At 36.0% G+C, this 13,503-nt stretch overlaps 1 protein-coding gene across 7 annotated transcripts in view; it reads right to left on the reverse strand.

Moving 5' to 3' along the window:
* The window catches only part of itga7 (integrin, alpha 7), a 40,730-nt gene that overhangs the window by 15,306 nt on the left and 11,921 nt on the right, over nucleotides 1–13,503 (reverse strand). For 3 of the 7 annotated variants that reach the window (XM_027002050.2, XM_027002049.2, XM_027002051.2), the window contains exons 4-16: nucleotides 12,803–13,058; nucleotides 10,954–11,085; nucleotides 10,356–10,460; nucleotides 7,815–8,022; nucleotides 7,384–7,577; nucleotides 7,161–7,249; nucleotides 4,152–4,279; nucleotides 2,602–2,697; nucleotides 1,986–2,047; nucleotides 1,703–1,872; nucleotides 1,338–1,487; nucleotides 756–871; nucleotides 370–553 (exon numbers count right to left, since the gene is read on the reverse strand). In XM_027002050.2, coding sequence (XP_026857851.2) covers nucleotides 370–553; nucleotides 756–871; nucleotides 1,338–1,487; nucleotides 1,703–1,872; nucleotides 1,986–2,047; nucleotides 2,602–2,697; nucleotides 4,152–4,279; nucleotides 7,161–7,249; nucleotides 7,384–7,577; nucleotides 7,815–8,022; nucleotides 10,356–10,460; nucleotides 10,954–11,085; nucleotides 12,803–13,058 — 1,890 coding nt within the window. The remainder of the gene's footprint in view (nucleotides 1–369; nucleotides 554–755; nucleotides 872–1,337; nucleotides 1,488–1,702; nucleotides 1,873–1,985; nucleotides 2,048–2,601; nucleotides 2,698–4,151; nucleotides 4,280–7,160; nucleotides 7,250–7,383; nucleotides 7,578–7,814; nucleotides 8,023–10,355; nucleotides 10,461–10,953; nucleotides 11,086–12,802; nucleotides 13,059–13,503) is intronic. The other 4 variants (XM_027002054.2, XM_027002053.2, XM_027002052.2 and 1 more) reach the window with 3 other exon arrangements.

Genomic DNA, 13,503 nt, shown 5'->3' on the forward strand with positions numbered 1-13,503 from the left:
AAAATCAAGGAACTTTAAAGTTTGCAATGTAGAATTGTTGGCTCACTGAACTGCTGAGCACCAGTCCATTTCAAGCACTATGTTCCCTTTCTTGAGGAGGGAGAGATCATGTTGTCTGTAATTGGTATGCATCCATTGTTTAACATTTTGTCTTTGGTATTTTTAAGTCTTTAAGCAACTCTACTGATGAAATCAGAAAAATGTAAGCACTTTCTGTTTTTACTAAAACACCTTATTATTTGATCAGTGTAAAAAACATAAAAAACAATGCAACACAAAACATAGTAAGAAATGTCTATAATATTGTCTACTGGGAATTTGCTATACAATATCATGTTCCCTGTTATTTCTGGAATGTTACAATGTTACCTGCTGTCCTCTGAAGCCAGAGTAGGATAGGGTGTTTGGCAGAGTAACAAACAACTGAGCAGCATGTGCATCATCACCATCCTCTTGTGGGTTCTCAGGGTCAGATGGTATGTTAGTGACTATGACCTCCAGCATTATTGATTTTTGATCTGACAGTGAGAACACTGGAACTCCTTCCTCATCTCTGTGTACATAAACAAAGGAGACATGGAGAATGTGAAGTAGCTGTGAGAAAGCCATAAAAAGCTCTCTTTTCCAAAACCAGAGATAAGCAGATAAAATACATTGACCAAATACACAGAAGAAGGAATAAGCCAAACATTTATTGAAACATCTAAAACTGGTCAGAATAGTGGGCTTTTTTACACAAGGAAAAAGAGACTTACAGTGGCAAAGGGGTAAAGGGAACCGAAATAGGGGCTCTTATGCCAAACTGGTAGCTAAGCTTCAGGTTACTCTGGCAAATCTTATCATCACCACAACCTTCTCTAAGGAAATTAACCTGGTGAAAAAGAAGGGAGACAAAAAACAGGAATGTTAAAGCTACTTTAACAAACATTTTGGATACACTATCCTGATATGCATCACTAAATAGTTGTGTGTTTTTAGAGAAAGTTTTGGATATAGGGTGTGGGCTTTAAGGCAATATGGACTCTTACTTTGGCTAAGTGTGTCAAAAGTTAGGAAAAACTACAAAATTGGTTACGGTAGCTTTAACCAAATGCATATAGTAGAATAAACAAATTTCAAGTGTAAACAGCAATACTATGGCACCAGTGGCTTAAGTTAAATGTGATTTTGGTGCAAAAAAACCCCCCAAAAAACTGCTTCCAACTGCTATGAGAGCCATTTTTACACATACTGAATGCAAAGAATTAGTTTGCAGACCAATAATTCTCTCTAAAACCAGTCCTATTAAAAATATGAGCTTTTTTTCACCCTTAAAATGTCAGGAGAGGAATCCATACCTCAGAATAAAATGTATTTGAAGAGCTAATGCCCAGTACAGGACTCAGCCAACCCAAGTGTTTATCACTGACATGGCTGTGATGTTGGGTCCTCTTTATTGTGTGTGTGATTGCAAGAGAAATGGGACGCAGCTTGTCCCTAATGTTCTCCTGCAAGTGAAGAGTATAAATATGAAGGTACATTAAGGAAAATCAGACATGATTGGTCAATTATTTTACCAGTACTGTTCAGAAATAAAGGCACTGATGCTTAGCTTTAGCTTATGGCCCCGGCACTGTTAGCCTTTAAACAAGCTTCAACCTTCCAGTGAAATGGTAAAGATATGATGAGGATTTGACATTTGGCTATCTATCTGGCTTCATACCTGTAGCACAAAGGTGGAAGTTTGGCAGGCTGGATGCTTTTGACCCATCAGTTCTATCTCTTCAGAATGAACATACTCTGGTTCAGATGCAGTCCGTCCAAGGAATTGAACTCTGTGGGGCAGACCCAACTTCCTTCGCTCTGTGTCTGCTTCAAAATGCACATTGAGTGCTGAAATAAAAGTTAGAGGGAAATGTGCAAGAAAATATTGTGTTAAGTTGTTTTCTCTTTCTTCAGTTTTTAAGACATACCAAAAGTCATGTACATCAGGATTTTAAACTTACTGATATGTGGTGTGTAGGAGTCTATGTGAGCTGTGTAGGTGTAGCAAGCCTTGATCTCCACACTATCAATCAAAAAACATGCACATGAGCAATCTGTATATTAATAAAGGGAATCTCAAAATTCATACTTTGACCTCCTAAACTGACCACTGAGTAAAAAGCTGTAAATATACCCTTCATTTTTATTAAAAAATAATAAACTCTAGAAAAGCACAAGATAGTATGCAAATATGATCACACACACTGGGTGTGAAAGAGATTAAGGGACATGTAGTAAAAAGTCATTTAAAAAACATTATTGTAATTGGATAAATTAGAGACAAATTATAGTTCCTGTTTTGCATTTTATTCCAAGGGCATATAGTGTCAGCACAAATAACATTATATCAGAATGCTTAAGAGGCACCTCGGTGGATATTCAGTGTATGCCCTCTGTACTTTATAGATCAGTCAAGTGATTCATTTGTGTGTCAACCAAACAGGTCTATAGTCTTTTCCTATTAATAACTGAATGAAAACAGAATTTCATTCAGAGTAATTGTACTATGTAGTCTGAGGTAAAGAAAATATATGCAATTTGTTCTTTAAACTGTAAAGAAAATTAATTTAAACATACCACATGCCTTCTCTCCCCTTGCAGTTGTGCAATGCCAGGTCAATATCCTGAGGTTCCATGGAAATGTCCCGGATGACATGGACCACTGGTCTTGATCTAAAAGTCACACAGTAAACGAATTAGAGAATCGGTTAACAACAAGTTACCAAACAATTTCAATTTACAAAAAGATCACTGATTATGATAATTGGATTCAAATTAGTTTTTAAATGTGTATAATTTATACAATTGCTTGTGTAACACACTATAAACAGCATAATTGGAAGAACAAAAATTCACACATGCTGTAGGATACAGAAAGCTTGGGTAGCTGTTTACACCCGATGTAGGATACAGAAAATGTAAGATACAGAAAGCTTGGGTAACTGAGTTTCTAAATGGATTTGTGCTTTCATTTATTGTTTATTTGACTGTTATATCAAGATCACATTTTATATCTAAACCACAAGTGGCAATCATCAAGTTAACATGGAACTGAGAATGGTACTGTTTTCCACAAGGCCATTTCAACTATATTTGACATGTTTCTTCAAGTTATTAATTGTTAGTAATTGTGGTGACAATGTATAGTTTCTTAGAGTCCCTAAATGTACTTATTATTTAAGGTTTGGAAAGCCTGTCAAATTCAATCAGAAGCCTGTCAAATTCCTACTGGAAACTTAATGATTAATAAAGGCCATGCTTTTGGAATTACCAAGTCATCTGTAGGAACCCTCCTACCAGGTGTTCCACAGAAAAATCATGCAAAATATTAATTCAGTCACATCAGCAGTTGCTGAGAAACAGTGATTAGCATGTTATAGCATCCCCCATTGATGTCAGTGCCCCAATTTTGGTAGCCTACCTCAGTCATGTGATGTATGTATATATCAAATTTGGTGTTGCTGCACAGGAGGATTCCTGAAATTTGGCCTCAGTTCCTCTTTAGTAGCTACTGTATCAACTACTGTCCCCACATTGTGGGCGAATAGTTGTAGAAATGAAAATTAATTCTATAACTTTTGTATGGCTTAGTTTGACCATCTGACTCAAATTTGACTGAATGAAATTTGCAGGAGAATGTTTAAGAAAACTAGTTCAAAATCTAAGTGAACTGAATTTAACTGAAGTTCTTGAAGCTTTTTTGTTTTATTTTAGCCAAAGAATATTTTAGGATCTTATGATGTAGAAGATTTGGTCAAAATCTAGGGCCAATACAATGTAGTGACTCCTTCAGGTTGATTGGGCTTCTGTCACTTGCTTGAGTATCATGAAGGAGTACAACCTATGCACTAAGTTGCATGTGTCTTAAGATTGGTCTGCATAAGAAAAATAATTGGAGAGAAACTTCAACAACTGTATTACAGTTTCAGTAGCTTCAATGATTAACCCCTAATTAAAGCCCTTTTTCTATTATTAATTAATATTTTAAAAATATAGTTGTTTTATGCTTTGTCTCACAACCCCTTCAGAGTGTGCCATTATTCAAGTTTAGGTCAGGATTCAGAGGTTAAGAAACTTGAAACAGTTAAGATTTTGTCAGGGAGGGTGCACTAGTAGATATTATTTACCTGTAAATAACCACCTGGTCACTGAGGGACCCCACAGCTAGATCAGGGTAAAGGTTTCCATCAATATCTAGACCTCCTGATATGGAATAGCCAAAACGTGACACACCTGCATTTAAACCATCAAGAACCTATGGAGGAACAACAGTACATGGACAGGTGAGTGACAATACAGAAGGTATATTTTATAGGATTTTTCTGATCAATGTACCATTATTTACTTCATCTACATGGTTTCAAATCTTACAAATTGGCATAAAGGTAAAAGTATGTGACATGGCTTTTTTCAGTTATGACCACTCATATGCATTTTTTTCATGAAGTCTTTTTTTAAGTGCAGGTAGGATTCTGTGAATAATAATAATAATAATAATAATAATAATAATAATAATAATAATAGTAAATACAGGTACATTTACATATACTGTTATTGTTGGTACATTCTCAAGTTTTCATTTATAGTTAATTCCCAAACTATATGTTATATGTATTCAAATCATAACACTTTTGTGTCCACTTCAGATTATCTTAAGTGTTGGGGCAGATGTCTGAACAGTTATATTAATTAGTTAGACTCAACATCAACCCAGCTCACATATCAGAACTATCAGGTATTCTTAGTTTCAGCCTGTTTATTTTGTCTTTGCTATCAGCCAGCAGTTAGTAGGCACATATATTAGAAAGCTATCACAGATTTTATTGGAAACATTTTTAGAAACACCTTGTAGGTTTTCGGTTAGAGACTATTACACCTGTGTGGCCATACCTAATTTATTAGCCATCCACCATCTTCATCAAAGGTCAGTTCCTGAGTAGAGGACTACTTTTAATCCAACATCTAAATTAGTGTCACTGCAGTGTTGACAATGCTCTACCACTCAAATAATTTCTGGTCAGCAATGATTCTATGGTCAGAAACTAACCAGTGATGGACAAGGTAGAGGGTGGCCAAACAATTCTGCATGCCAACAGACGGTCTATGATTTGTAATTGTTTATCCAAATTCATCGACAATTTAACCTAGAAAGGTCCCATAAACAAGATAAGTGTTTTTAATTAAATAAGTGATGTTTTGTAGGAGGAAGAACAGCACGTAATTCTGATATGTGCAGTTTTTGAAGAAAATAAACATTAAAATAAAACCAAAGAAAAAAATTGAAATCAGAGCAATGGTAGTCTAAAATTGATATCCTGAGTATGGTTTTGCTGTATAATGGATACAGTGCCCATTGATTGTGGCTTATTATAGTAAATGAAAGTGTAATGGCAGAAAAAAAGAGCAAAGGTTAAAACCAAGACTGTACACTGACAACATGACTGTACATTACAGCCTTGAACAGAAATATTGGCACTCTTGCAGTTTTTCCTGATATTGCACCACTTCTTCTGTAAAACTGTTGAAATAAAAATGCCTTATTCTTTACATGTGCATTTCCTTTGTTTGCAATGGAACAATACAAAACAGCTGAGCAAAAAACAGCTGAATCTGATCTTATTTGACTCAGAACTCTAAAACTGGACTGGACAATATTGTTGGCACCCCTCAGAAATAATAAAAGATAGTTGAATTTCAAGAAGGTAAACTTCGATTACTTTGTAATTAAACACATCTTTGGAGATGTGAGCAAAACAGAAATCAGTTTTAACCAGTTTAAAGAGAAAAGCTGTGCTGTGTCAGTGTGCATCACTTCAAGTATGTAGAAACAAAGAAGAGGAAAGAATTGTCTGAAGATCATTTCCAGAGAGCTTAATGTTCCTGTGCCCATTGTACAGTGAGAGGTAGTTATCATGCAGCAGTGGTTCTCCATTTGCACAATAACAGTAGCAACATAATTTGCTAATGTTAACCCATTGTTTATCTTACTATAGTTACAGAAAAAAAAATCAAATGGTACTATAGTACAAAGAGTCTCAAGAGCATAAAGTAGTGCTGCTCAGAACTAACATTGTAGGGTCTGTGAGGCATTATCCATGATAGCTAGACATTTGTTTAGTGTCCTTCATTCTGCAACAGCCTCCTGGTGGTCCAGATGGACTCTTATGACTAAGCCAGACTTCTTGATTATTTTTTTAAATTTTAGCAGTGCTAGTTGTAATGCTCTTGCTCCAACAGCCAATAGCGTACAACACTGGCAATTACAGACTGGTAGAAAGCCCAGAGCATAGACATATACACATTGTGACCTCAATTTGGGTTTCTTGAAAGGTGCTATACAAATAATTGCACACATTGCATGCACCTGCATGGGGTTTAACCTCTTGCATTTCTTTGTCTATTTAAACCTCTGTTAGTGTGTGTACTGTGTTGGTTGTTGTTAGTCTGCTGCTGTATGTTAAAATTTGTATGTAGTCAGTGTTAAACATTATTGTAGTTTGTGTTTAGTTAACTGTGTATATTATGTCTGTCGTTAATGTTGTGTATGAGTGTCACCGTTATTCATATTTTTTGTTAATAAATGTATCACTTTATCGAGGGAGCATGTGCATCCTGCTCCACGCCCTTTGGCAATTGGGCCAGCAGAATCATTACTGTATGGTTTTTCGCTCATATGTGGCCTCAACAATATCCTCCATATTCACTAAACTGTCCACTGTATGCTAACACAGAGGGACTCAACTGTCCTTGGCAGTGCTTTTCCATACTATACATAATACTATAATATGTGAATGTACTGGAACAAAAAGCATGAGTGATAGAGAAATTGTGAAAATATATTTGGATACAACATGCAAAAATACATATGAATAATTTTTTTTTCTTTTCTTTTTTTTACATGTGGCATTGTCCATACCATTTCTTAAATATATTAAGTTCTGAGTCAACAAAGAAAGTACTGTAATATTATTATTATTGATAAAAAATATATATTTAGTGCAATTCAAGTTAATCAGAAGGATAACTGCAAGGGTTCTTATATTTCTGGCCATGATCATATTTGTTCCCAGTTAGTAAAATCAACTGTTTTGACTTCTGTCCCAGTATTGATGGAGAGCACTGTAGAGATCACCAACTTGAGAGGGCTTGGTGTTTATGCCAGTAGCAGAACCTCTAAATATAAATACTTTGCCAGCTCCGTCAAATGGGGCCCCAATAGCAACATCTGTTTAAAATACATATAACAAACTGTTAGCAGGACAACAGTAGGATTAATAAATAGGTCAATAAATAAATAAATATTCTGGACAGACTGAAATACTTCACAAATCAGTAGAGCATGTATAATGTTCACCTTACCTCCATAACCATCTTGATCCAAATCTCCAATACTGCTTACTGTCATACCAAACATAGAGTCATAGGTGCCATTAAGGCGAATTGGCCGAGCCTTCTCCCAGTGGCTGGCTGGGTTTAAAAAGATGTACACAGCACCTCCAATCTCGGCTTTACGATCAAAAAAGTTTGGTGCACCCACTATTAGATCAGTCCAACTGTGGGACACAGTGAAAGGGTGGTCTATTCAACATACAGCAGGAAGTAATAAAACAAACCAATTTTTCATATAATCTTATGTTCTATATAGGAAATTGTATATAGTAAATTAGCAATATCTGATGTATTTGCTGATTAATATGTTTAAAAGCAACATCAGCATAATTCATATATAATTTTATAATATATAATCTCCATTATTAACATGACTGTAATTATCTTTTAGAATATCTCACCCATCCTGATTAAGGTCTGCAGTGGTCACTGAATAGCCAAAGGAGGAGGCCAGTTCTTCCCCCCATAGTATATGTTCTGGTACTAGTCGATATATGTTGTCTTTCTTCAGCAAAACTACAGCTCCAGTGTGATTTGCTCTTGGTGCCCCAGCCACAAATGTCAGTTCCCCCCTATTCATTATTCCTTTTGCTGAATCAACAGAGAAGCCTGTGCCAGAATTCGGAGGGGCAGGGGGAAGTGGATTTCAAAAGATTAATGTTGACCTAGCCTGTCATTTTATTCTTATAGTGATAAAATGTGTCTAATGATTGGGCACTGATTTTATGTCAAATGTATGTAATGATCATGCATGACCATGCAAGCTTTATTTTATAAGGTGACAGGTGTGATGCAGGGACTAACGTATTATGTTCTAAAAAAAAATAAAAATAAAAAAATAAAAATTATATATATATATATATATATATATATATATATATATACATGAGAAGTTTAAACTTTAATATTTCTTCAGTTATATAAAATATTGTCCTTCTGATGTTTAATGATAATAGATAAGGGATGGAAAATGGGGCAAAATCATTGAAATATCACTGAACAAAAACAACATGACTGAACATGCAGTGGTTATTACTGAACAAAGACAAGGAAACTTTTGTTAATTCAGGGTTCATCATGCAGCTGTGAGAGACAACAGGTGCTCAGGCAGTCAAAAATATTTTAGCGTGGCTAATGATGAATAACTTGTTCCCAATCTCCAACAGAATGTTTTAGATAGAGGTCCTTCATTAGCTGTGCAAGCAAACTGCTTTTTAATTAGTATTAGGAGGAGCCAGTTTATGTATGAAAAAGTAGATGTTTAAATCAAACATTCATTCCATGGAGTTCTAAAGTTCCAAGAGTATTAGTAGTAATAGGAGCCAGTTTAATTTTAATACTAATGGGCACTGCTTTAATGACATATCTGTTTGTAATACCAGTTGTTGCTATGGCAGCAATAAAATTAGGAAACGCAAAGAAAAAGAACTCATTTATACTCTTGGTTCTTTAGAACCTCATGGAGGAATGTCATGATTTGTTATGATCTAATAATTCAGAAGCATATGGCTTGCACAGCTGATGAAAGACCACTATCTAAAACATTCCATTTCTCTGGAAACTGTGTACTATAGTACAGTTTTGAATATCTCTAATATCTTTGGATTTCTCTCTCTCTCTCTCTCTCTCTCTCTCTCTCTCTCTCTCTCTCTCTCTCTCTCTCTTTATATATATATATATATATATATATATATATATATATATATATATATATATATATATATATATATTTATAAATACCACCCTCAGAACTGAAAAACTCCTAGCAACAGTCCTGAACCTATTACACTCATACCAGCACAACACCTGCTGCCATGCCATTACCATGTCAGTCAATATCAGTTTTTGACCACAGCACCAATGTTGGCTGGATATTTTTAGGAGGCACTCTCTGTCTAACAGTAACTCATCAGCAGTGGTGCTGTTTGTAACAGGGGGGCTGACAAACTGAATAGCAGACCAATTATGTGCTACAGCCTGAAAGTTTCTGCAAAATACTTAATAAAGTGGGTCAGTAAGTGTATGTGCAAGGTTCCTAATAAATTGTGTATGTATGTATAAAATATATTGAGATTTATTCATGTAGTCTATTGACAGTTTTGAAAACAACATATTTACATGTGTGACACAGTTTATTACAGGGAATTGGCGGTGTGTGCACACTGGTTTATTTTCATTTAGCGAGGCATTTGCTGAAGATGTTGATGCAGAAGGATGGACTTCTGCATTGTGATGGCATGATTTATAAACTAAGTATGGTAATATATCAGATTTTTAAAATGATTAGTAGTAGTAGTATGGAATCAATACCTATTTGATCAATGCAACTATCAGAATTGGAAATGTTACTGTTTGTTTAAAGGAAAAGGTATTATGGGTACAAAGAACTCATTCAGCTACCTGATTCTGTGTGTAGTATGACTCCTTAATCTTAGATTTATTGCTTGGCGTTATCAGAAATATCATTTTAAAACCACCAAGAGACAGACAGTTTCATTCAGCAATATACATGCAAAGGTCAGACTACACTCTGAACACTGATACTACACACTACAAATAGCACAAAAGCACCTGTGTATGCCTACTGCGGTTCCTTAACTTCTCCAGTTTAGAGAGACATTAAATCCAAGTGTTACAATGAACAATTATGGATAAAGATTTCTGGGTCTTATTTTATAAATACTTGCATTTACTTTATCAAATAATGTGCCTCCTAAAGTGTTTGGCTTCATTTTAAGCATATATTATATTAACACTTGAATTGAAGTATTAGTTGTCTCTCTTTAAAGGAGAAGTTAGACTATAAAAAAATTGCAAATTCTACACAAACTCCAGAAGAACTATCATTAGAATCACATTCAAGTTTACAGACTGACAGGAATATACAGCACAAATGGAATGCATGTGTCCAATTTACAGAACACACACTTTTGCCTACAAACCTAGGTAGCTATTCTGAGCTACATCCTCAAACATGGGCTGGCTGGATGGCTCCAAAGTTTTGTACACCAATGCATCCTCAATGGGACTGGCCATGAACAAGAGCCCTGAAGCCCATGGGTAGGAGTGGGGGTGGTTGTGGGGTGGCGTGATGACAAACAGAAAAAGAAAAAAGGGGCATGTGTGAGAAAGACTGTGTTCTGAAAATGGTTTGGATTGCTTAAGAACAAGCAAGTGTTCCCAACAACCACCAGTACTAGCCAAAAGGACAACATGACACCACTGCAAACTGAACCATCCGCTCCTACCTTTAAATGTCATTTGTGAATTTGTTGACTAAAGTTTTTAAAAATCACATGAGAAATTGTTCATGTACAATAAAATAAAAATAAAAATCTTTAGAGTCTACCATAATAAGACATAAATTGTCTTTAAACTGCAAATATAAAAGAATTGAACAGGTAATGTCTCTGTGATTTATAATACTTATCATTTACAGAGTGGTTTTAGATAATGAGATGTAAATCGGGTTCAGTTTGTGGTTCTTGTAGTCCTTTCCCTGTGCCCGTTACAAAGGAGTGGGGCTCAGGTGGGTCATACCCAGGTAGCTGTGGTATGGCACAGGAATCAACGAAGCATTTAGTTGTTTTTCATCGGCAACCTCATAAGGTCCATCGTCATAAAAACCCAAGTCCAACAGGGTCTGGTTGAGCAGCTGAACTCGCAACTCTCCTGGGAGAATGTGAGGTGAGGACCAGAGACGAGACAAATGTATTCACAAACAAGTATACCACCCCCTGCCCCCCCAAACACACACACACACACACACACACACACACAGAAATACACTTATACACACATTCAACACTTATATACTCACAAAACACAGATGCAGAAATGTACATGTATACCTTGACAAGCATACCCTCACAACACACACTCACAAACACACCAAGACAGACACATATGCACATACACAAATACATTTGTATACATGTACATATGTATACATATATACAAATTCGTAAATGTACACATGGCAAACTGCATTGTGATTCACACTCCTTATTCTTTTTCAGCTTCAGCTCCTCCTGCGCATGCGCGCACACACACACACACACACACACACACACACACACACACACACACACACACACACACACACATATATTCATTATATCTTCTTACTCTTCTTCCCTCTACTAGGTAAAGATTGATCCTTGGTTGACTTTTTATGACCCAATAAATCAAACCCTCCCCTTTCACCGTATTGTGTTTTTTACCCTACTGCCATACCTCGCCATGGCACCCTTAACAAGTGTTTATCACTTCTCACTTTTAGTTAATGTTTTGTTGATGTTGTTGTTGTTTAATTGGATAAACCTTTGTTTTTTTTTTTCAGGCAAAGGCTTTTAAATACCACTGTACAGTCATGGCCAAAATTTTGCTTTACTGCCTCAGTTTTATTGTCAGATGGTATATGGTATAGTGAAGTACAATTATAAGCATTTCATAAGTTTTTTAAAACTTTTTATTGACAAATACATGCAGTTTAAACAAAGACGTAATATTTACACTTTTGACCCTTCTTTTTTAAGACTTCTTCAATTTGCCTTGGCATGCTGGATATCAGCTTCTGGGTAAAATCAAGTCAAGGGCAATCCATTCTTGCCTAATCAGTGCTTGGAGTTGATCGCAGTTTCTGTATTTGTGTTTGTCCACCCTCTTTTTGAGGGTTGACCACAGGTTCTCAATGGGATTGAGATCTTGGGAGTTTCCTGGCCATGGATAAAAAATTCCAATGTTTTGTTCATCAGGCTATCTGGTTATCACTTTGCTTAGTGACATGGTGCGCCGTCATTGTTCTTCACCAAATTGCTCCTGGACCGTTGGGAGAAGTTGCTCTTTGAGGATGTTTTGATACCATTCCTTATTCATGGCAGTGTTCTTAGGCAAACCTTTAAGCACACCCACTCCTTTGGATTGAGAGCTTGCTCAGGAATGGCAGAAAGCAGGTGTGAGTGCATCTGCACGCACAGTGAGGCGAAGGCTTTTGGAGGAAGGCTTGGTGTCAATAATCTTGAGTCCATTCATGTCCCCTCTCATCCAAGGGAGTGGGTATGAAACATATGAAATGCATATAATTGTACTTCACTATACCATATAAACATGACAAAAGGATCTAAAAAAACTGAGGCAGTAAACTTTATGAAAACCAAAATTGGTGTCAGTCTCAAAACGTTTGGCCACGACTGTAGAGTCACTGATAAAAATAATAATATTAAAATCAAATACTCAACTAAATCAGTTATTTATACCATTTTTCCTTGGCAGTGACTTCCCTCTGTACAGAGAAAAATCTTACCTTTACACTTGACATCTCTAACCTACAGAAGAAAAAAATATTTTCCAACAAACAATATGATTTAGACTTGAAAATCTGCTATACCTTTCCAGTTGTATGTTCCTGGAGCTCCAAACAGGATGTAGTTGTTGTCAGGTGTGAAGCTAGCAGCCAAGCCCTGCTGACAGAAGCCAAACTGCTCATGGCCTTGTGGCCGTCCTTCGCAAAACTTCCACTCTCCTCCATCCAAGTCATCCCTCTCCGTCAAGTCCTCACTCAGCATATAACAGCGTCCAATTGGATCCCGAGTTTCAGATGGCAGACTGACTCGTTGTCTTAGCTCATACAGGTGGGCACACGTCTGTAGGATCATTGAAAGCTTTATGGTAGGTGATATGAGAATTATTATTAAACTATGGTGATCTTTTATGATCTTTTTTGCACCACCTTAATATAGTAATGTCAAATGGAAACAACATTAGTGGAATTATGGCACAAATGTCATAGACCATTCAAGAAATAAGGTATTTATTTATCAAGAAAGAAGGTAAATGTTTATTTTACATATATAAAAATATTTGTAAAAAATATTTTACATATATAAACACATATTGTAAAAAGTTATCAATATGTTGCAAGATGACTAATACAAACCTTTGAGGAGGTTTAGTTCCGAAACCTCTCCTCGATTTCTTACATGCAAAAATTTTTCAGGATGCTAATAACTTCAACACAATTAAAAGCTACAGAGGGAAAACCTACAGAATGGGCATGAAGTTGTGTGGAATCACTTTGATGTTGCCTAG

The sequence above is a fragment of the Electrophorus electricus genome, chromosome 20 (assembly GCF_013358815.1).
Source record: "Electrophorus electricus isolate fEleEle1 chromosome 20, fEleEle1.pri, whole genome shotgun sequence".
Taxonomy (NCBI): domain Eukaryota; kingdom Metazoa; phylum Chordata; class Actinopteri; order Gymnotiformes; family Gymnotidae; genus Electrophorus; species Electrophorus electricus.